This window comes from Lithobates pipiens, unplaced genomic scaffold (assembly GCF_037356315.1).
Source record: "Lithobates pipiens isolate NorthernLeopardFrog02 unplaced genomic scaffold, aLitPip1_a1.2 Scaffold_8, whole genome shotgun sequence".
Classification (NCBI taxonomy): domain Eukaryota; kingdom Metazoa; phylum Chordata; class Amphibia; order Anura; family Ranidae; genus Lithobates; species Lithobates pipiens.
The window spans coordinates 170,392,350-170,413,914 of record NW_027507903.1 but is presented as its reverse complement, the minus strand read 5'-3'; the positions used below and the strand labels follow the sequence as shown (position 1 = coordinate 170,413,914).

The following is a 21,565-nucleotide window of genomic DNA, read 5'->3' as shown; positions in this document are numbered from 1 at the left end:
AAAAAAAAAATTCCACTAAATAGCTAATATTCTATTAATTTACATTGAGATTTTTCCTGTATAACAACTCTTGGCCAGTAAAAGTGCATCATAGTTAAATAGGAGTAAAGATATTATTGTTTTTTTTAAGTGCTTTAGCATAAATAATAAAAGGTTGCTGGATGTGTCAATTTGGGTAAGTACTATACTATTTTCTCCTCATACATTAGCTACAGTCTCCATCACTTGTAATAGTGACACAAATGTTAAGCCCTTTGAATCACCAAGATTATATGTGCTATGAACTGGATCATGGTAGTTTAATAAATCAGTCTTTCTTTAGGGAGTGTTGCATTTGAAAATATATAAAAGACAGTGACCTTTCTTGAGCAAAATGCATGCATAATACCTATACAATGCATGGGATGGGAATTAACCAATGAATTATGGTGAAAGTAAGCCTTTATTGTCACTGAAACAAATACACATAACCCACATGTGCAAAATAGTTTACATGCTTGGTGCAGGAGAGACTGAATGACCTTAGCACGTCTATTAGAACATACAGTGAGGGGAAAAAGTATTTTATCCCCTGCTGATTTTGTACGTTTGCCCACTGACAAAGAAATGATCAGTCTATAATTTTAATGGTATGTTTATTTTAACAGTGAGAGACAGAACAAAAATATCCAGAAAAATGCATTCAGCAAGATTTCTGGCTCCCAGGTGTCTTCTATAAAGGTAATGAGCACTCTCTTAAAGGGATCTGCATCAAAGACACCTGTCCACAGAAGCAATCAATCAATCAAATTCCAATCTCTCCACCAAGGCCAAGACCAAAGAGCTGTCCAAGGATGTCAGGGACAAGAGTGTAGACCTACACAAGGCTGAAATGGGCTACAAGACCATCGCCAAGCAGTTTGGTGAGAGGGTGACAACAGTTGGTGCGATTATTTGCAAATGGAAGAAACACAAAATAACTGTCAATCTCCCTCGGTCGGGGGCTCCATGCAAGGTCTCACCTCGTGGAGTTTCAATGATCATGAGAATGGTGAGGAATCACCCCCGAACTACACGGGAGAATCTTTTCAATGTTCTCAAGGCAGCTGGGACCATCGTCACCAAGAAAACAATTGGTGATAGAATAGACCCTAAAGACTGAAATCCTGCAGCACCCGCAAGGTCCCCCTACTAAAGAAAGTACATGTACAGGCCTGTCTGAAGTTTGCTAATGAACATCTAAATGATTCTGAATAGAACTGGGTGAAAGTGTTGTGGTCAGATAAGAAAAAAATCGAGTTTTCTGACATCAACTCAACTCGCTGTGTTTGGAGGAGGAGGAATGCTGCCTATGACCCCAAGAACACCATCCCCACCATCAAACATGGAGGTGGAAACATTATGCTTTGTTTTTCTGCTAGGGGACAGGACAACTTCACTGCATCAAAAGGACGATGGACGGGGCCATGTACCATCAAATCTTGGGTGAGAACCTCCTTTCCTCAGCCAGGGCATTGAAAATGGGTGGTGGATTCCAGCATGACAATGACCCAAAACACATGGCCAAGGCAACAAAGAAGTGGCTCAAGAAGAAGACCTTTAAGGTCCTGGAGTGCCTTAGCCAGTCTCCAGACCTTAATCCCATAGAAAATATGTGGCGAGAGCTGAAGGTTCAAGTTAGCAAACATCAGCCTCTAAATCTTAAAGTGTTTGTAAAGTCTAGTTAAAAAAAAAAAATAAATAACAAACACATTATACTTACCTGCTCTGTGCAGTTGATTTTGCACAGAGTGGCCTAGACCCTCCTATTCTTGGGTCCCCTTCAGCTCTCCTTCAGCCCTCCCTCCTGTTGAGGGCCCCCACAGCAATGGTTGCATTTGAGCCGAGTTACAGCTCTGTGTGTCCATTCAGACACGGAACCATGACCTAGCCCTGCCCCTTCTCTCTCCTGATTGGCTGACCGACTTTGATTGACAACAGCGGGAGCCAATCGCGCTGTTCTGCTGTCTTAGCCAGTGAGGAGGGGAGTGTCGGGCATCTGAGAAACTCCTACAGCATCGCTGGACAGAGATGGGGCTCAGATAAGTATTAGGTGGGCTGCTGCACACCAAAGGCTTTTTTATCTTAATGCATAGAATACATTAAGATAAAAAAAACTTCTGCCTTTACAATCACTTTAATGACTTGTAGAGGATCTGCAAAGAGGACTCCCTCTTGAGATGTGTGCAAACCTGGTGGCCAACTACAAGAAACGTCTCACCTCTGTGATTGTCATGTTGCCACCAAGTACTAAGTCATTTTTGCGAAGGGATCAAATACTTATTTCACTCATTCAAATGCAAATCAATGTATAACTTTTTTGAAATGTGTTTTTCTGGATATTTTTGTTATTATTTTGTTTCTCACTGTTAAAATAAACCTACCATTAAAATTACAGACTGATCATTTATTTGTCAGTGGGCAAACATACAAAATCAGCAGGGGATCAAATACTTGTAATGGAGGTGACAATCACAGTATCACAAATTAGAGGGAGGAGAACTGCACCGTGGTTCTTAGATTTAGACTGGTCCGCATGGTCCGATTTGGAATGCGATTTGACATGGCTTTGCGGCGCCTCATCAATTACCAAAAGAACACGCAAAAATGTCTCTCAACCCGATAGAACATCTTTGGGATGAATTAGAGTGGAGACTGCAAGCCAGGACTTCTCGTCTAACAGTGCCTAACCTCACAAATGAAATGCGCTTCTGAAAGTATGGTCAAACATTCCCATAGACACACTCTTAAACCTTGTGGACAGCCTTCCCTGAAGAGTTGAAGCTGTTATAGCCACAAAGGGTGAGCCAACTCTATATTGAACCCTTCACACTTAGACTGAGATGCCATTAAATTTCATGTGTGGAAAAAGGCAGGCGTTCCAACACTTTTGGTAGAATAGTGTATGGTATATACAGTTTATTTGAAATGTATTATTTTTATGTACTGAAGGACAATCTAATTTTATGAGGCCCTTAAAATGCCAGGACAGTACAGATACCCCCCCCCCCCAAATAACACCTTTTTGAAAAGTAGACAGTCTGAGGTATTCAGTAAGAGGCATGCTGAGTTTTTGAAAGTTGTATTTTTTGGCACAATTTTGGGGAAAATTAAGAGATTAAATAATTTGTTTTTTACATACTGTCACCAGTGCAGCACAGCATAATCATGTGACTTGTGTGCCAGTGATCAGAGACACTGACTGGTGATAGTATATAAAAACCCTGCAGTATTTTTTACATACAAGTACTGGGAGTCACAATCTGCTGTGTCCACCAGAGTGGGAGTTGCGCACTGTGTGCCCCAGGCCGGATGATGTACATGATCTAGCCTGCCGGTGCCGCCTGCCCACAGTAAATGAGCTGTGGGCAGATGGCAGCTGGTTAACATAACAAAGTAGTACATGCATTGTATCTTTCTCTTTGAAATATTGTCTTACATAATGATAATGGGCTGAATTTACTAAGCAATATCACATGACACATTTAATCCAAATATTGAATGCATTATTGAAAATCTCAATTCACTATAAGTTTATACGGTATTTACCTCAAAAATCAGAATCACTTGATAAACACCACATATACCAGTGTAAAAGTCAATTCACAACAAAATAATATATTTATTTAAGGGATACAATGCCTTGCAAAAAGTATTCACCCCCATTTTTCACGTTTTGTTGCCTCACAACCTAGAATTAACATGGATTGTTTGAGGATTTGCATCATTTAATTTCAAGAACATGCCCACAACTTTGAAGATTTTTTTTTATGAAGCAAACAAATAGGACAAAATAACAGAAAAAGTCAATATGCATAACTACTTTGTAGAGCCACCTTTTGCGGCTATCACAGCTCCAAGTTGCTTTGGATAAGTCTCTACGCACTTACCACATCTTACCACTGCAATTTTTGCCCATTCCTCCTTGCAAAATTGCTCCAGTTCCTTCAAGTTGGATGGTTTGCGCTTGTGAATAGCAATCTTTAAGTCTGATCACAGATTTTCTATTGGATTGAGGTCTGGGTTTTGACTAGGCCATTCCAACACATTTACATGTTTCCCCTTAAACCACTCAAGTGTTGCTTTAGCAGTGTGTTTGGGGTCATTGTCCTGCTTGAAGGTGAACCTCCGTCCTAACCTCAAATTACACACAGAATGATACAGGTTTTTCTCAAGAATATCCCTGTATTTAGCACCATCCACCTTTCCCTCAACTCTGACCAGTTTCCCAGTCCTGACTGCTGAAAAACATCCCCACAGCATGATGCTGCCACCACCATGTTTCACTGTGGGGATGGTGTCTTTTGGGTGATGTGATGTGCTGGGTTTGCGCCAGACATAGCGTTTTCTTTGCTGACCAGAAAGTTAAATTTTAGTCTCATCCGACCAGAGCACCTTCCTCAATACATTTTGGGTGTTGCCCACATGCCTTTTTGCAAACTCAAAACGTGCCATTTTGTTTTTTGCTGAAAGTAATGGCTTTCTTCTGGCCGCGCTCCACTGTCACCTTAGGTCTCTGTGTTGCCTCCCTGATTAATGCCCTCCTTGCCCAGTCCATGAGTTTTGGTGTGTGGCTGTCTCTTGGCAGGTTTGCTGTTGTGCCATGTTCTTTCCATTTGGTTATAATAGATTTGATGGTGCTCCTAGGGATCATCAAAGATTTGGATATTTTTTTATAACCTAACCCTGACTTACTTCTCATCAACATAGTCCCTTACTTGTTTGGAGAGTTCCTTGGTCTTCATGGCAGTGGTTGGTTAGTGGTGCCTCTTGCTTAGGTGTTGCAGCCTCTGGGTCCTTTCAAAAAGGTGCGTGTGCGTGTAATGAAAGATCATGTGACACTTAGATTTCACACAGTTGGACATCATTTCACTAATTGTGACTTCTGAAGGTAATTGGTTGCACCAGAGCTTTTTATGGCCTTCATAACAAAGGGGGTGAATACATACACACATGCCAATTATCAGTTTTTAATTTCTGAAAAATAGTTTTATGTATATATTTTTCTAATTTTACTTCACCAACTTAGACTATTGTGTTCTGATCCATCACATATAATTCAGAGTAAAAAAAAAATTGAACTAAAGTCTGTAATGTAACAAAATAGGCAAAAAGCCAAGGGGTGAATATTTTTGCAAGGCACTGTATATGAAAGTTGTTTGTTAAGGAACCAGCACACCTCGATCGCCAGGGCAGGGATGTGTCAGATTTTTTTAACAAAAGACTGTCATTTACCAGCTTCTGCAGTTCTCAGGATTTTGTTAATCTTCACTGCCATTTGACAGCTGTACTCTCAGTTACGCTAGAAATTAAGCTTTTCTAAGCTAATTTAAAGTAATTTAAAATCATGCAAAGGAGGACAAGGAGAGTGGTCATAATCTGTGAACGCTCTTTTATAGAGCGTGCATTACTTGATCATTTTACTGAAGCAGGCGTCCTGAAGAAATTCTGCCTGTCTGAGGAAATAATTATGGCATGGTATACAGGCATACCCCGCTTTTAAGTACACAATGGGGTTTATTTACTAAAGCTGGAAAGTGCAAAATCAGGCAAACTTCTGCATAGACACCAAAGAGCTTCCAGGTTTTTTACTAAAGCTTAATTGAACAACCTGGGGTTAGAAGCTCATTGTTTTCTATGCAGAAGTGAGCCTGATTTTGCACTTTCCAGCTTTAGTGCAGTATATCTATAAGAATTCGCAGTATGAAAAAAAGTTGGCGTGATCTTGTCAGAGGAAAGATTGCTAGATCAGGGATTAAGGTAAATATTACCCGAGATGGGCTGCATTCTTTGAAGTTTTGGAACAGCATTTAGGGGCTGTTCAGGAGCATCCTATTACACACGCAGAGAATAAACAAGGAAGAGAGGCACCTCTAAGTGTAGAAGTTTAACCACTTAACCAGTTCCCGACCGGCGCACGCCGATGTACATCGGCAGAATGGCACGGGCAGGCATATTGGTGTACAGGTACGTCCAATCTTTATTGCCGCCCTGCCATCGGGACCCCCGTGAGTCCGGTCGTGGGTCCCGCGGACTCGATCGCCGCGGGCATACCCACGATCGTCTCACGGGGCGGCTGAAAGGAGAAATGTTGTTGTAAACAACATTTCCCCATTCTGCCTAGCAACTAGTGACGCTGATCTCTGCTCCATGTGATTGGAGCAGAGATCAGTGTTCACTAAATGAAAGCCCAGCCCCCCACAGTTAGTAACACACCCCTAGGAACACTTAACCCCTACACTGCCATCCACTGTTTAACCCCTTCACTGCCAGTGTAATTTACACAGGAATCACTGCATTTATATAGCAGTGATTGCTGTATAAATGACAATGGTCCCAAAAATGTGTCAAAAATGTCCGATGTGTCCGCCATAATGTCGCAGTCACAATAAAAATCGCCGATTGCCGCCATTACTAGTAAAAAAAAATAATTAATAAACATGCCATAAAACTATCCCCTATTTTATAAACGCTATAACTTTTGCGCAAACCAATCAATAATCGCTTATTGCGATTTTTTTTACCAAGAATACGTATCGGCCTAAACTGAGGGAAAAAAATGTTTTTTTTATATATTTTTGGGGGAAATTTATTATAACAAAAGTAAAAAATAATGTGTTTTTTTCAAAATTGTCGCTCTATTTTTGTTTATAGCGCAAAAAATAAAAACCGCAGGGGTGATCAAATACCACCAAAAGAAAGCTCTATTTGTGGGAATAAAAGGATGCTAATTTTGTTTGGGAGCCACGTCGCATGACCGCATAATTGTCAGTTAAAGCGACGCAGTGCAGAATCACAAAAAGTTGTCTGGTCTTTGACCAGCAAAATGGTCCGGTCTGAAAGTGGTTAAGGACCAGGCCTATTTTTCAAACTTGTTGTTTACAAGTTAAAATATTTTTTTTTTGCTAGAAAATTACTTAGAACCCGCAAACATTATATATATATTTTTTTCTAACACCCTAGGGCAGTGATGGCGACCTTGGCACCCCAGATGTTTTGGAACTATATCTCCCATGATGCTCCACTACAATGCAGAGTGCATGAGCGTCATGGGAAACGTAGTTCCAAAACATCTGGAGTGCCAAGGTTCGCCATCACTGCCCTAGGGAATAAAAGGGCAGTCATTGCAATACTTTTTGTCACACTATATTTGTGCAGTGGTCTTACAAGCGCAAATTTTGGAAAAAAAAACAAACACTTTTTTTAATCAAAAAATAAGACAACAGTAAAGTTAGCCTATTTTTTTTATATTGTGAAAGATGATGTACTGCTGAGTAAATTGATACCCAACATGTCATGCTTCAAAATTGTGCTGCTCGTGGAATGGCGACAAACTTTTATCCTTAAAAATCTCCATAGGCGACATTTAACAAATTCTACAGTTTGCATGTTTTGAGTTACAGAGGAGGTCTAGAATTATTGCTCTAGCTCTAATGATCACAGTGATACATCACATGTGTGGTTTGAACACTGTTTTCATATGCAGGCGCTATTTTTTTTTACACTGTTCTGTTAAAAAATAAAATAATTGTGTCACTTTTATTCCAAATGACAAGGAACAGCATTCCTTGTAATAGAAAAAAGGCATGATAGGACCTCTTAAATATGAGATCTGGGGTCAAAAAGACCTCAGATATCATATTTACACTATAATGCAAAAAAAATCAAATAAAAAATGTTGTTTAAAAAAAATGTCCCTTTAAGAGACTAGAGGCGGAAGTGATGTTTTGACGTCGCTTCCGCCCTGCAATGGAATAGAGCTGGGTGGGGGCCATCTTCCCCTCACTCAGCTCCATACCACAGAGGGGAACCACAGAGGCGATAGGATTCGATCGGCTCCGGTAAGTGTCAGAGCGCACCGGAGAAAGGCAGGGGTTTCCCGCCACTGATAAAAGTGGCCTTGTGGTGAATCCACTGCAGAGACCACTTTTAACTGAAATCGGACCGCCCGCTAAAGAAGAGGATACTGGAGTTACGGCAGCTAGCTGCTCCTCTTCAAATTGCTGACATATAACAAAGGTGGGTGGTCCGTAAGTGGATAAAACACTTTAATAGTAACAGACAAATGGCAACTCACATGAGGGAAGATAAAAAGAGCATATCTGTAGGTGAAAACATCCCAGGAGTAGGATGGATAATCAGGTCACGGTTTCTCCACTTTTCCACTGGTCTTTCTGGGAGAGTAGGGCAGGCACATTAGTGTGTGTGGGTATCCCAAGAAGGTGTGGGTGGTGAGCTGCCAAATGCCCTAGTTTGTGGTGCTGCAGAGCATAAAGTCCTCGCTATGAACCGCTGTTGATGGAAACGGCCGTGCAGTGAATATTCAGAAAATGAGGCTTGGAGTGCATGGGGCAGAGCAGAACGTGTTGCACCTTTGTGATGTCATTGCTCCACGCCGCTCTGCTCCATGTACTCCATGCCTCATTTTGGGAATATTCACTGCACCACCATTTCCATCAACAGCGGTTCATAGCGAGGATCTTATGCTCTGCAGCACCATGAGCGAGGGAATTTGACAGCTCACCGTGCTACCTTCTTGGGATATCCACACACACTGATGTGCCTGCCATACTTCTCCCAAAAAAAACTGTGGAATAGTGGAGGAACTTCTACACTTAGAGGCGTCTCTTTTCCTTGTTTATTCTCAGCTTCGCTGGAATTTTGACTTCTATTCCCACTTGGTGGCTGCCCTGAGTATATGGGCCTTATTACTTCTTATACCGCATACACACGATCAAACTATCTGGCGGACTTAATCCGGTGGACAAACCGCCGGACTTTGCAGCTGAGGTTCGCCGGACTTTCTGAACGAGTGGACCTGCCCAGACACGACCGGACAATCTGCCGGACTATGGCGGGAGTCCGCCGGACTTTTGAAATGAAGAGACTTGCCCACACACAGAGAAAATCCGTTCATTTTCAACGTGGCTCCAGGTAGATGGAAGTAGCGAAGGAGGTCAATGTCGCCACCTCCATTGGCAAGATTGACACCTTGCTGGCCCGTCACCTGGTATGGATTTAAAGGGGAAGCTCTACGCCAAAAAAACGGTGTGGGGTCCCCCCAAAGTCCATAGCAGACCCTTATCTGAGCACGCAGCCCGGCCGGTCAGGGAAGGGGGTGGGGACGAGCGAGCGTCCCCCCTCCTGAGCCATACCAGGCCGTGTGCCCTCAACATGGGGGGTGCTTTGGGGAAGTGGGGCCATGTGGCCCCCCACCCCCAAGCACCTTGTCCCCATGTTGGTGAGGACAAGGGCCTCTTCCCAATAACCCTGGCTGTTGGTCGTCGGGGTCTGCGGGCGGGGGGCTTATCGGAATAATTTTAATAAGGGGGCCCCCAGATACTGGCTCCCCACCCTATGTGAATGAGTATGGGGTACGATGTACAAGTGCCCATTGATTTGGTGAAAAAAAGTGTAAATAAAAAAACAAGTTTTTAAAATAATTTATTAGACAGCTCCGGTGGTCTTCTCTTCTTCCGTCTTGGGGGGTCTTCTCGCCGGACTCCTCCGCTATCTTCTGCTCTTTTACTAGCTCTTTTACTAGCTCTTTTACTAGCGGAGGAGCTTGGCTTTCCTCTTCATCGTCACCGCTACTGTCCGGGGGTCTTCTTCCGACTTTGGGTCTTGTCCCGTTCTTCTGGGGTCTTGTCCCGCTCTTCGGTTCTTCTGCCAGGCCTCCGCTATCTTCTTATAGCTCTTTTACTAGCGTTGGCCCAGTCTTCTGTCACTGCCGCCTTCTTCTTCTCTTCTTCATCTTCCTTGCGATGTTGACACGACGCTCTCCCTGGCCACAATGGCAGTGCGGCAACAATTTTGGACTTTTGGGAAGAAAAAGTCAAAAATGGAGCCCACACACGGGTGGATTGTCCGGCGGACTCTGGTCCACCAGACAAAGTCCGCCGGATAGTCCAATCGTGTGTACACAGCATTACTGTTACCATGGACTAACTTTTAAGGGTTATATTAGAGCTACAAGTGTTTTGCACCTTTTATTTACTTCCATAACTCTGAGTGTTCCAATAGAAACAAGGACACAAATCTGGGCTTATTCAAGCATCGCTTACAAAGACATGCTACCTTTCTGCATGCAGTCTTGTAATGAACCTGCTGCATTGGGGGGGGGGGGGGGGGGAGGCTGTAAAATAATATTCAGAGCAACAGAAAAAAATAACCAGGAAATATTAATGCTCTGGTTTTATACTTCTGATTCAAGCTGGATCTCTAAAATATCTGTTGAAGATTTATTTGAGAAAATAAACTTTACCAAGTAAGGTTTGCATGCAGGTACAAGTAACATATGATTCCAAGGAAAGCATTATTTTTACAAATAAATTCCCCTAGGCGGGAAGCAGCTTAGCTTGTTAAAGACATCAACCATGAATCCATGTAAATGAATATATACCTATTTGTGCGAGTTTTTGATTATTTCACTAACAGAACCCTAAGGTTCATCACCACAGGAATCATGCAAGCTGAAGAAAATGATATTCATAGTTTCAGCATGAGCACATACCACCCATCAAGGTGAAAGTAAATTGTCTATGAATATTAACACATCCAAAAGAAAACCCTCAAATTTAAATGTTTTACCTTTAAATACATCCCTAAGAAAACTGCATTTTGACCCACTTATATTAAGAACACTAACCAATGCAATTTCAGCTAAGTCTTTGTTTACACTTTATGCATGTAAAATGATGTGCATATTTATCAGCTTATCATATACAACTTTTCAAAGCCTTTCTACACAGGCAGAGCATCCAGAGCCCAGCATGTCCGCAGATTATCCTGGGTTTGCTTCACACAGGGGTGTACTTTCACTATATGTGACAGAACAGTGGTATCTGATATATGTCTTTGTGCCTAGTTTTAGCTGGTTATATTTTGATGGTGAGAAATAATGGCATAATTATTCAGTTGATAATAGCTGTTTGCAGTATAGTGCTCCAGTGAGGTTAAAATTTGGGGCAAAAGGGTAGGTATGTCAACCCCCCCCCCCAAAAAAAAAATAGTATACTTGTCAAGTAAAACAATGGGGCTGTAAATCCTTCTGTTCTTTCAAAAGTGCCAGGTGTCTGATTTTTATACTTTCAATAAAACCAATGGGAAATTAGTGGGTTGTGCATTTTAAGTACTTTTCAAAGTATAAAAGAAATCTATTTTAGTCTAGTGGGCTCTTGTCCTTTTTCTGTGCCCCGAGACAACAGGTAGCTATTCAAAACCTTGATTGGATTGTTCATTGCCTCATTGACGACATTCCCACTCACATCCTATATAATCTTTGGACTGGAAATTAGTGAAAATCTTTTCTACCGAAAGCAGATATATTAGCAACAATGGTTTGGTTTAGTAGAGATCGTAACAGTTAGAACCTCTATATCTATAACCAGATTGGGTGTTTTCCTCTCATTGCCTCTGTAGTCAACGTGGTACGAAGTCCTAACCCTTCTCTACTTTATACAAAACTAGAAAAAAGTATGACCCGGAATCACACTTTATTTTGGGCAGGGATGTGCATCCATTTTTTTTTTTTTAGACAGAATGCTTTTAACTAAATGGATAATATAATACTGGCTTTTGCACAGTTTTTGCTAAATGTATTATTTTACCAAAAAAGAGATGATAGGAACTCTTATCTTAACTAAATCATGTATGGTTTTTAGTGTATGGGAAGAGTGGATGGAAGGCGTGTGATCAACCGCTTGCATCAAAATCATACAGTTTATTCATGTATAATGGAATACATACATAAAAATATATATGCTACGTGACGTAAAAGATAGGTTACAAAATATACACTTAAAAGGTTAAAAGTAGGACATGCCCATACAAGGGCAAGTACTTAAAATGAGGCCGGTAGACCAACATAAAACAACATGGAAAGGAGTGGCTATTTGGGAGATATATCACGCGATGAGTAGTTCTCCTAGCTCTATACCAGTCTACATTGCAGTGCTCTAAATGAAATAGAGATCATATATGTATAATTATACATATATGTGACATATATGTATAATTATACATATATGTGATCTCTATTTGATTTATATCATCACATGATATATCTCCCAACTAACCACTCCTTTCCATGTTGTTTTATTTTGGTCTACCGGTTTACACAGACTCTGTTCCGGTTTCTAAGGCTCTCATGAAGAGGTTATCCTCGAAACGCTTCAGCCTCCTTTTAAGTACTTGCCCTTGTATGGGCATGTCCTACTTTTAACCTTTTAAGTGTATATTTTGTAACCTATCTTTTACATCACGTAGTATATATATTTTTATGTATGTATTCCATTATACATGAATAAACTGTATGATTTAGATGCAAACAGTTGATCACATGCCTTCCATCCACTCTTCCCACACAGTCTCCTTCAGACCACCCCTGGTCAGCCTAGGTAGCGGGACACGTACGATCAGTTTCTCCAGTTCTATTGTTTTAAATAGCACTAACACTTCATATTAACAATGCCTTCACCAGCACGGGAGTAATTATTTTTTCTGTCCTGGTTTTTAGTGACAGTTGTGTAGATGTTTAAATAGAACCTATAGACAATTTAGCCTCAGTTTAGGAAGCGGGTGGCTGAAAATGTACAAATAAGCTTTTCCTCTAAACCTAACACCAGGAATTGTTGTTGGTGCTCACTTGTACAATGCTGGGAGCAGCCAAACAGTGCTGGAATACAGAGGTGCATACTGTATTTAGGAGATGCTACATACAGTTTATACAATGCTGACTGCAGCAACTAGTAAAGAAAATAGTTCCTATGGGCTAGCTTGGCTCAGCTCAACTATTTAAAGTGAGAAGAAACATGTTATGCCGCATACACATGTAGCGGACTATCCGGCGGACTTAGTCTGGAGGACTTCCCGCCGGATTGTCCACCGGACTTTCCGAACTAGCTTTTTGCCCACACACGGCACTTTTTCAGCGGACTAATACGGCGTACTAAGTCTGCCGAACTATCCGCCGTACTTTTGAAATGAACGGACTCGCCCACACACGCGGAGGAAAGTCCGCTCATTTCAAGCGCATCTCCTGGTAGCCGGGGCCAGTGAAGGAGGCGTCGCTGGCCCCGTCACCTGGTATGGACTTAAAGGGGAACCCCAACGTCGAAAAAAATCTGCGTGGGGGTCCCCCCCAGGTCCACATCAGACCCTTGTCCGAGCACGCTACCCGGCCGGCCAGGAAAGGGGGGGCGAGCGAGCGCCCCCCCCCCCCTCCTCAGCCGCACCAGGCTGCGTGCCCTCAACATGGGGAGTGCCTTGGGGAAGGGGGGCCACGCGGCCCCCCACCCCAAAGCACCTTGTCCCCATGTTGATGAGGACAAGGGCCTCTTCCCGACAACCCTGGCCGTTGGTTGTTGGGGTCTGCGGGCGGGGGGGCTTATCGAATTTCGGGAGCCCCCTTTAATAAGGGGGCCCCCGGATACTGGCCCCCCATCTATGTGAATGAGTATGGGGTACAATGTACCCCTACCCATTCACCTGTAAAAAAAAGTAAAAAAAAACAACACACAAGGGTTAAAATAGTTTATTGCACAGCTCCGGGGTCTTCCGTCTTCGGGGTTCTTCTCGCCGGACTCCTCCGCTATCTTCTTCTAGCTCTTTTGCTAGCGGAGGAGCCCGGCTTTCTTCTTCGCCGCCGCCCTCTTCTTCCGACTTCGGGGGTCTTGTCCCCTTCTTCGGGGGTCTTGTCCCCCTCTTCGGTTCTTTTTGCCGGGCCACCGCGGCTTCATTTCAAAAGTGCGGTGGACTGGCATACACACGGCCGGATTGTCCGCCAAAATGCGAGTCCGACGGAAAGATTGGAGTGCAAAACTACTTTCTAAGTCCGTCGTACTTTTGGGTAAAAAAAGTCCGCCGGAGGCTACACATGGGGGGATTGTCCCAACATGTATTGAGAGAATATGGAGGCTTCAACTGATAACTTCTCTTTTATTAATTGTCTAGCTGTAATGTTGATCCAATAGCTTCAGCATTTATGAAGCCACTATCATAGAGCAAATACTCAGAGTAGAAGTTCTGACTTTGCTATGACTTTTAATCTGCATGCTTGCTCTGGATCAGTGATTTAGAAAATAAAAACATAGTGAATGTTTATACCTTCGGTCTAAGGCCCTGCCAGGAGTACTTTGTGCCTGGAAAAACATCCTGGAAAAAATAGCCTTTTGCTGTCTTTAACTGCTTCTGGACCCCCCATGTACATTTACTGCAGCGGGGTGGCTTCTCTGGATGAAATCACGTACCTGTATGTGATTTCTCTCTTCCTGGTCTGGGGAGCTGGCAACTAGCTCCCTCTCTGATTGGACACAGCTGGAGCCAGTTAGCATTTCTGATGGTCATTGGGTTCCAAGGCAGACAGAACAGTGGTCTGCCTACCTTAACAAGGCAGATTCCCTGCCAGTGTCATTAGTACAGTTACAGTGCATATTATTTAGCACCGATCACTGTATCGGTGTCACTGGTCCCCAAAAAAAGTGTAATTTAGTGTATGATTTGTCTGCCACAATGTTACAGTCCCGCTATACATTGCCAATCACCACCATTACCAGTAAAAAAATTAAATAAATAAAAATTCCATAAAAAATATCCCATAGTTTGTAGACGCTATAACTTTTGCGAAAAAAACAATATACGCTTATTGGGATTTTTTTTTTTTTTTACCAAAAATATGTAGCAGAATACATATTGACCTAAATTGAAGAAGAAATTATTTTTTTTTTACATTATTTTATTGGATGTGTTTTATAGCAGAAAGTAAAAAATATTGTTTTTTTTCACAATTGTTGGTCTCTTTTTGTTTCTAGAGCAAAAACTAAAAACCACAGAGGTGATAAAATACCACCAAAAGAAAGCTCTATTTGCAGGAAAGAATTTTATTTGTGTACAGCTTTGGAAGGCCACGACATTGGCAGTTAACGTAATGCAGTGCCATATAGCAAAAAATAGCCTGGTGATGAAGGGGGGTAAACCTTCTGGAGCTGAAGTGGTTAATGAGATGTTGCAGCAGGGTAACTTTTACAACTGTCTGTAAATATCAGGAGCTGATAATTTATTATGCTGTGTTGACTTTTTAAGTTTAAACCAGGCAAATTACGTCTTATCTATATTGTTATTGTGTTTATACTGTTTAAAGATTGGTTGTCTTCGTTTTTAATAGAAGTTATGTAATTTTTCAGGTTGTCAGTAAAAAAAAATGTGCTCTGTCAGTAAAATTTCCAAGTTTTGGCAGTAAAAAATGCTGCAGGAGATTGACAACACTGCAAGAAACCCTATTTTTTTAACCACTTACCGCTCACCCACCATCAAATGACAGAGGGACGGTGCAGCTCTTGTTCTGGGTGGATGTCACATGATGGCGCACCCAAACAGCTGCTCCCATGCTGACTTGGCTCTTTAACCATGTGATCGTCTGTGTCCAATGGCAGGCGGTCACATGTAAACACTGAAGTGCCAGTAATCGGCTCTCATCGCCTCACACTGACTGAGTGTGTGGCAAGGAAAGCCGATCAGTGGCATCTCCTTGCAGGAGACAGCAAGACAAGTAATCAGAGCATTGATCATTAGTGCCCTGATTACAATAAAGTGCCAGCAGTGCCAGCAATCAGTGCCCATTATTTATGCCTATCCGTGCCGTCTATCAGTGCCAATCAGTGACACCCATCAGTGCTGCCTATCAGTGCTCATCAGTGCCACATATCAGTGCCACTTAGTGCCTATAAGTGTGGCATATTAGTGCCTCCCAATCAGTGCCCATAAGTGCTGCCTCATCAGTGCCACCTCATCAGTGCCCATCAGTGCAGCCTCATCAGCGCACATCAGTGAAGGAGAAAAATTATGTATTTACACAATTTACCGACAGAGACTAAGAAACACTTTTTTATTTTTCTAAATTTTCGGTCTTTTTTTTTTTGTAAAAAATAAAAAACCTTGCAGTGATTACATTTCACCAAAAGAAAGCTCTATGTGCTCTTGTGTAAATAAAATGATAACAATTTCACATGGTTACAGTGTAGCATGACCCGCACAATTGTCATTAAAAGTGTGACAGCGCTGAAAGCTGAAAAATGGCCTGGGCAGGAAGGGGGTGAAAGTGCCTAGTAGGTGATTAACTGAACTCCAGATGAACATAGCTTTGCATTTAATAATACATATATAAATGTACTTAAAAAATGCAGTCACTGTTGGGGACCAAGGACAACCACTTTCAAGCCTCTCTACAGCAGAGTTAAGAATGGGAGAGGGAGAAGCAGAACAGAAAGCCAATCTGTTTTGTTGCAGCGTTAATGTGCTAACAGGACATGAACACTGCAACAAAACAGATTGGCTTTAGGAGGAGACAGCAGAGTGACAGTGCACTCAGTTCATCAGTCTATGGCTTCTCTTTCATTGTCTAATCACAATTTGGGGGAGGGATAAGACTGCATTACTTAACTGTATTAGAGAAAAATCTTCTGTATTTTATAACAAGGATGTCCTTTGTGACAGAAATGTTAAAATTCCAGGAAAAGATGGACAGAAATACAAATCCTTTAGTGGGTAAAACATTTAAAGCGGAGTTCCGTTTGATTTTTTTTTTTAAAGTCAGCAGCTACAAATACTGCAGGAGCTGACTTTTAATAATCGGACACTTACCTGTCCCAGGCGCTGGCATTATAACTGTGGGCGCCTTGCTGTGGCTTCACAGCTGGGCACCCAGTGCTCATGCGTGAGCCGTGCTGCACGCTGTGACTGGCCGCGCAATCATCTGGGACCTGTGACGTGTCCCAAATGATTGCCTAGAGTAAGGGAGAAGAGGTAATCTTCCTTCCGGTGCTGAGGGAAGTGACGTAAGGAGAGGAGGTGAGTAAGGAGGCAGATTACGAGGGACCCCCTAGCAACATGCATTAACCACTTCAGCCCCGGAAGGATTTACCCCCTTCCTGACCAGAGCACTTTTTGTGATTCGGCACTGTGTCGCTTTAACTGACAATTGCGCGATCGTGCAAAGTGGCTCCCAAACAAAATTGACATCCTTTTTTTCTCACAAATAAAGCTTTCTTTTGGTGCTATTTGATCACCTCTTCGGTTTTTATTTTTTGAGCTATAAACAAAATAAGAGTGTCAATTTTGAGAAAAACACATTATTTTTTACATTTTGCTATAATAAATATCCCCCAAAAATATATAAAAACATTTTTTCCCCTCAGTTTAGGTTGATACGTATTCTTCTACATATTTTAGGTAAAAAAAATCGCAATAAACATTTATTGATAGGTTTGTGCATAGTTATAGCGTTTACAAAATAGGGGATAGTTTTATGGCATTTTTATTCATTTTATTAATATATATTTTTTTTTTACTAGTAGTGGCGGCGATCAGCGATTTTTATCATGACTGCAACATTATGGCAGACACATCGGACATTTTTTACACATTTTTGGGATCGTTGTCATTTATTCAGAAATCAGTGCTATACAAATGCACTAATTCCAGTTTAAATGACACTGGCAGTGAATGGGGTTAACCACTAGGGGGCAGTGTATGGGATAAGTGTGCCCTGGGGAGTGTTTCTAACTGTGGGGGGGGGCATGGCTACGTGTGACACATCACTGATCTCTACTCCTAATCACAGGGAGCAGAGATCAGTGACACTGTCACTAGGCAGAATGGGGAGATGCTTGTTTACATTAGCATCTCCCCGTTCTTCCTCCCCGTGAGACGATCGCGGGTATCCCCACCCATGGCGATTGAGTCCCTGAGACCCACGACCTGACTCACGGAGCTTGCCGCACGCGCCCGCTGGCTGCCTCTTAAAGGGCCATGTACGGGTATGTTAGTTTGCCTGTACGAGCCCTTCCGCCAACGTATATCGGCGTGAGGCGGTCGGTAAGCGGTTAAGAGGTGAGTAAAAAATAAAAAAAAATTCCACATTTTATTAATCGATGTGAATGCAGCTGAAAAATGCTAAAATAATTTAAGGAGTGGAACTCTACTTTAATTATATGTATTTTATCTATTTTAAATATTTGCCTGGAGTTTAACTTTAGCTACATTTTGTCTGGTTCTGAGTGGACTTCTACAATCGTCTTGCTTTACACTAGTTTTTTTATGTACAGTCTAATACTGCCTGGTTTTGGACACCCATGTTTCAGTTTTTCTTAATTTACCTATTTGAATTATCTCTTTTAAATATGCAACTTAGGTTTAAAAGATTTTCCTAAATGCTAAAATAATATCCTCTGGACCAAGGTACAAATTGCAGAGTGATTTAATTTCTGTTACACTCAGATGCCAATATTTAGTGAAGGGTGTTTGTACTACACAAACAATGACTTCTTAGGAGGCTTTCATCTGTGGGGCTCATAAATGATTTATAGTCTGAGCTAAAAATGCATTTCCATAAAAAGTAAGAACATTTCTTCAACAGTTTATGTGCAAAGAATACATTAGAAACGTGAAAACCCACCATACTCTGGGACCTGCCCTGTTCCACGCTTTAGTAACAGCTTTACTCTTCTTCCTCCAGATTTAATGAGTTCTATTGCTCTAGCATGTGTCATGTCTCGTGTGCTTTCCCCGTTGATTTCTATGATTTGATCACCGACCTGTCAAGTAGAAAAAAAAGAGATCAAATAAAAGCAAGAAGTTTAATAAAATGTATGTTTTCAAAGAATAACATTTTGCTCAACATGTTACAAAATGACATTTTAGTCAAGCATCAAGGCAAACGTACTGTGATGGCTTAGACAACTATATCTCTGATAAACTATGTAATTCAAGATAATTAACTAGAGCTTTAGAAAGTTCAGCTGTACAATAGAGTTGTCAACGGCAAGTGATACAACAAACTATTGCAATGCTTTTAATATTTTAGCTATGCTTTCATCTATTTTACACCGAACTGGAGGTTAATTTTCAATTTGGCGATGCAACAGGCTCTTGCAATGCTTTCCATCTCATTTATAGCACACCAAGCTGGAGGCTAATTTTCAAGCTGCGATGCAACAGGCTTTTGCAATTCTTTCACTCTCATCTATAATGCATGGATCTAGAGGCGGATTTACAAGTTGAGATGCAACAGGCTCTTGAAATGCTTCCCATCTCATCTATAATATATCAAGCTGAAGGCTGATTTTCAAGTTGAAATGCAACAGGCTCTTGCAGTGCTTTCACTTTAATCTATAATACACCAAGCTAGAAGCTGTTTTTAAAGTCGAGATGCAACAGTCTCTTGCAATGCTTTTAATCAAATCTAATCTCTACCCCAAGCTGGAGGTTATTTTTCAAGTTGAAATAAAATTAAAAGTCCTGCAAGTGTTTATAAGCATTGAATGCAGGGTTCCTGCTTTACTGTAAGTAGGGATGAATTTGCCAGGCCTGTGTTTCATGCCGTGTACACACGGCCGGACTTTTCGACAGCAAAGGTCCGACGGAACAAATCTGTTGGACAATTCGATCATGTGTGGGCTTCAACGGACCTTTGCTGTCGAAAAATCAGACGGACTTTAGATTTAGAACTTGTTTAAAATCTTTCCGAGGGACTCGAATTTGGTCAAAAAATCCGTTCGTCTGAATGCTAATCCGGCGGACTAAATCTGACGCTAGGGCAGCTATTGGCTACTGGCTATGAACTTCCTTATTCTAGTCCGGTCATACGTCATCATAGCCGAATCCGTTGGACTTTGGTATAATTGTGTGTAGACAAGTCCGATTTGATGAAAGTTCGTCAAAAAGTCTGACGGAATTGAGTCAGTCGAAAAGTTTGGTCGTGTGTACATGGCATAAGGGTCAGTATGTTGTTTTGGCATCTGGAACCTGGCAAAGTCATTTGTTGCAAACTCAACCAATATTACCCACGCTACCTGTACTCCAAATACAACTGCTGTACAAAAACACACAAAGTGTTTAAGCTTTGATATGCTATTTGGAACATTTATGTTACTTTTGCCTAAGCAGTACCTTGAAAAAAATGACCTCATATCCTAAATTTCTTCAGAAAAATTAGCAGTGCTTTTTCTGGTATGTGAGTGTGCTTTATATCTGCACTGTGAATTCTAATGTACTGCATTTCTTTATTCTAGTCTAGTCTAGTCTAAACTGGAGTGAGATTTGGTGATGTCCCCACTGTGCATCTCTTTGTTCCCCTTGCTGTTCTCCTTAACTCATGAAGAAGCAAAAACCTGCATTTACAAAGAAAAATAGTGTGCAAATGCCATGGTAAGTCATTAATGGGGGGGGGGGGATCTGCTGCAGGAAGACTATAGGCAATACTGGCAATTTGTCCTTTGCCCTTCTGCCTGCTTTTAGAGACCTGGTTCACACTGATGTGTCTCTGTGAGCCATGTTTTGTGCAGGCACGGCAGTCTATCTGTTTAAATGGGCTGCTGTGCCTCCTGAAACCCAGGGAAAAAGTCTCGGTTCCATTTTTGGAATTGCAGCTCGTACAGAAACCACAAGTGAAGTGCACTTCCCAGTGTGAGAGCAGCATGCCATTAGCATTAATGGCACCAGCACACATCTCCTGTGTTTTTCTATACAGGTGGTTGTGGCTTTGGGAACAGATGAGGACCCGAATCGGCAATCACCCACATAGAGGTGAACCAGCTTTAGAGCTTTTACAGTCCAGGACTTACTGTATTTATTGGCTTATAACACGCACCTTTTCACCCTGAAAATCGGGTGCAAATAGTGTATGCATGTTATATGCCGATACTACAATTTGGGCTGCCTAGGAGGGAACGAGGAGGAGGGCGGGATGAGCGACATCAGATTACATACAGCAAGAATCTCCTGCTTACTCAGCAACCTCTGTAATAGGAAGTCCCCTCTCCTGGGCTGCCATTGGACTAGTGCTCTGTCTATCATAGAAGCCGATCCAGGAGGCCGCTGAGTAGACAGGAGAGTCTCGCTGTATGTAATCTGACGGCACCCATCCCGCCCCCCCATCCCCTCTGAAGCAGCAATAATCTGAGATGAGGCTGCAGGTGGGCACTGATCAGGCTGCATTCATGACAATGGTGAGGCTGCATATGGGCATTGATCAGACTGCAGATGGGCACTGATCAAGCTGCATTGATGGGCAATTGTGAGGCTGCAGATAGCATTGATCAGGCTGCAAATGGCCAATGGTGAGGCTGAATTGATGGGCACTGACCCTTATTTTGCTTCAAAATTCTTTATTTAATATTTTAGTTTTCTTCCTGAAACTTCCCTCCTAAAATGAAGGTGCGTGTTATACGCCTGTAAGTGTTATATGTCGATAAATACGGTACCTCTTTTAGTTAAGTCTTCAATTGCTACCTTGCAAAAAAATTCCAAAAACCAAAAACAAACATTTATTCTGATGCGTAAATATGGTGATAAATATATAAATATAAAATATACATATGATAAATGTGATGATAAATATGATGGGTACATATTGATTGAAACAATGTCTTTGCTTCATTAAATATAATTTTAGGTCAGCCTACCCACAAATACCCAAGGTACACACTCCTTATTTCCATTTCACTTCACATTTGCAATGTTATTACCTTTATTAAATAACACAGAAAATGTA

The 21,565-nt window shown here is 41.7% G+C and overlaps 1 protein-coding gene across 11 annotated transcripts in view; it reads right to left on the bottom strand.

The window, feature by feature from the left end:
• Positions 1-21,565, bottom strand: part of MAGI2 (membrane associated guanylate kinase, WW and PDZ domain containing 2) — a 1,006,736-nt gene that overhangs the window by 31,206 nt on the left and 953,965 nt on the right. For all 11 annotated transcript variants that reach the window (XR_013271122.1, XM_077474033.1, XM_077474035.1 and 8 more), the window contains one exon: positions 18,470-18,608. Coding sequence is in view for 10 of the 11 variants with exons in the window: in XM_077474033.1 (XP_077330159.1) it covers positions 18,470-18,608 (139 nt within the window). In the remaining variant the exon portion in view is untranslated. The remainder of the gene's footprint in view (positions 1-18,469; positions 18,609-21,565) is intronic.